The sequence below is a fragment of the Haplochromis burtoni genome, unplaced genomic scaffold (genome assembly GCF_018398535.1).
Source record: "Haplochromis burtoni strain Fernald_Lab_line unplaced genomic scaffold, NCSU_Asbu1 Contig_1971, whole genome shotgun sequence".
Lineage (NCBI taxonomy): Eukaryota > Metazoa > Chordata > Actinopteri > Cichliformes > Cichlidae > Haplochromis > Haplochromis burtoni.
Genome location: NW_024584332.1, coordinates 16,684 through 18,411, shown reverse-complemented (window position 1 = coordinate 18,411; position 1,728 = coordinate 16,684). Strand labels below are relative to the sequence as shown.

At 44.1% G+C, this 1,728-nt stretch overlaps 1 protein-coding gene across 1 annotated transcript in view; it reads right to left on the bottom strand.

The window, feature by feature from the left end:
• Window positions 1-6: 6 nt before the first annotated feature.
• The window catches only part of LOC106632830 (hydrocephalus-inducing protein homolog), a gene marked incomplete in the record, with an annotated part of 7,381 nt that continues 5,659 nt past the window's right edge, over window positions 7-1,728 (bottom strand). Inside the window, 4 exon segments of the mRNA XM_042217431.1 lie at window positions 7-225; window positions 635-916; window positions 1,128-1,352; window positions 1,479-1,709. Coding sequence (XP_042073365.1) covers window positions 16-225; window positions 635-916; window positions 1,128-1,352; window positions 1,479-1,709 — 948 coding nt within the window.

Genomic DNA, 1,728 nt, shown 5'->3' with positions numbered 1-1,728 from the left:
TATATTTGCATGTTTCTATAATGACTCGGGGCGGTGGCCCTTCAGGTAATAGACCCATGAGTAGGGCTTCCTGTGGCCCTCAGAGCTCTGACTGGAGATGGTCAAGGTGCCAAACCACGGTCCTGGAGAGCCATCTGGAGGAGCCTCAAAGGACACCTGGATGTTTTGAGTCTCTTTGGATTTGATGCTTCCCCCTCCTTTGACTGTAAAATGGTGGTTGTCAACCTATAGGCACAAACAGGGTTCAGGTTATATCAAATCAAAATAAGATGTACTATTAAGTGAAGCACATATATTAAACTGAAGCATTTATCAATGCTAAAAAAAATATGCTAAAGTGAAAGTTGTATCAAAGAGACACAGGAGTCAAATTTGTTGAAACATAGACAGGGTTGCACAATTCTGCAATCTGTTCCAGGCTAAATTTAATGTTTCATGGTGTCGCAGTGAACAGTGTAAATACTCCTCAGTAAAACACCCCTGTTTTTAATAACATTGACTTTTTTTGATGTGTTTGAATTAGTATGTTGGAAATCACTTAATGTTATGTCAATAAGACATTTTTAGCTTTACGCCACTGCTTGGTCTGGTTTTCTCACTGTGCCCATTTTCACAAATTCTACTTGGTCTTTACCAGAAAAGAGAAAGCTGTAGTTTGCAGGAACACATTCTTGAAGGGGATGATGATGTTCCCACCAGCTTTAATGGTGAATGGGCCCTGAGACTGGGGGGTCAAGCATAACCCATGTAAGGGAAATATGTATTCTCCACCAACTCCTGAAGACAGGCTGAGCTGGCCTTTCACTTCTCCCAGCTGAGGAGGCTCAAAACAGACGTCCACGCTGGCCTCTGAGCCCACGTGGAAACCCGGAGTTACACTCACACTCTTGTCCACGATAAAGTCTGGGTAATCAGTCTGGAGGAGAGAGACAACACGAGAAAATTTCTGTTTAAAACTGACAGAAAGATACAGACACTGAGTTGTGTGTTGACAAATTATAAAGAACACATAAAAAGGTGTCTTAAGAAGTGATGAAGGCTGACACTGAATGCATATAAAGTCTTCCTAGCATGAATGTATACAAAGACAGAAGAGGGCTATTTCTTCTTCTTTGTTTTGTTTTTACCTTACAGAAGTACGTGGTTTTGAAGCGGGCATAGTTGATAAACTTTACAGTGATGGTGTGGCTACGGCCCAGCAAAGCGTTAAAGTGCACAGTTTTCTCTGGTGCCGGAGGCAGAGCTCTGAGAAGCAGATCATAGTGGAAGTGGCCCAGCTCACTGCTGAACAAAGTTAGCCGTGCTGTAGACTCGCCTGCTTGCAGAGGCTTGTACTCGAAAGGCAAAACACCCTAAAAGGAAAGGCAGACATTCACAGACAGTGCCTATTAGAGTTTGTTTATGGAAACACAGTTAGGGGTTTTGTTTGTTTGTTTGTTTGTTTTCCAAGTATGATGGAAGACGCATTCAGTATTCACCTTGGACTGGCCTGGCACCGTGTGCTGAGGTGGGACAATGATATCACGGCTTTTACACTCAGTGGTGAGGCAGGAAGCTGTGGTCAGGGGGTTCTCTACTTGAACGGTGGCTGAGGCCGCCCGGCGAACTGGTGTCACTAACTCTATGGTGGACAGGACTCCTGGAGACGTGGCTTTGAAGGTAACGAGGTAGAACAAGTACTCACCTGTCTCATGGTGACGGAATGTCACCTGAAGAAAAAGATCAAAG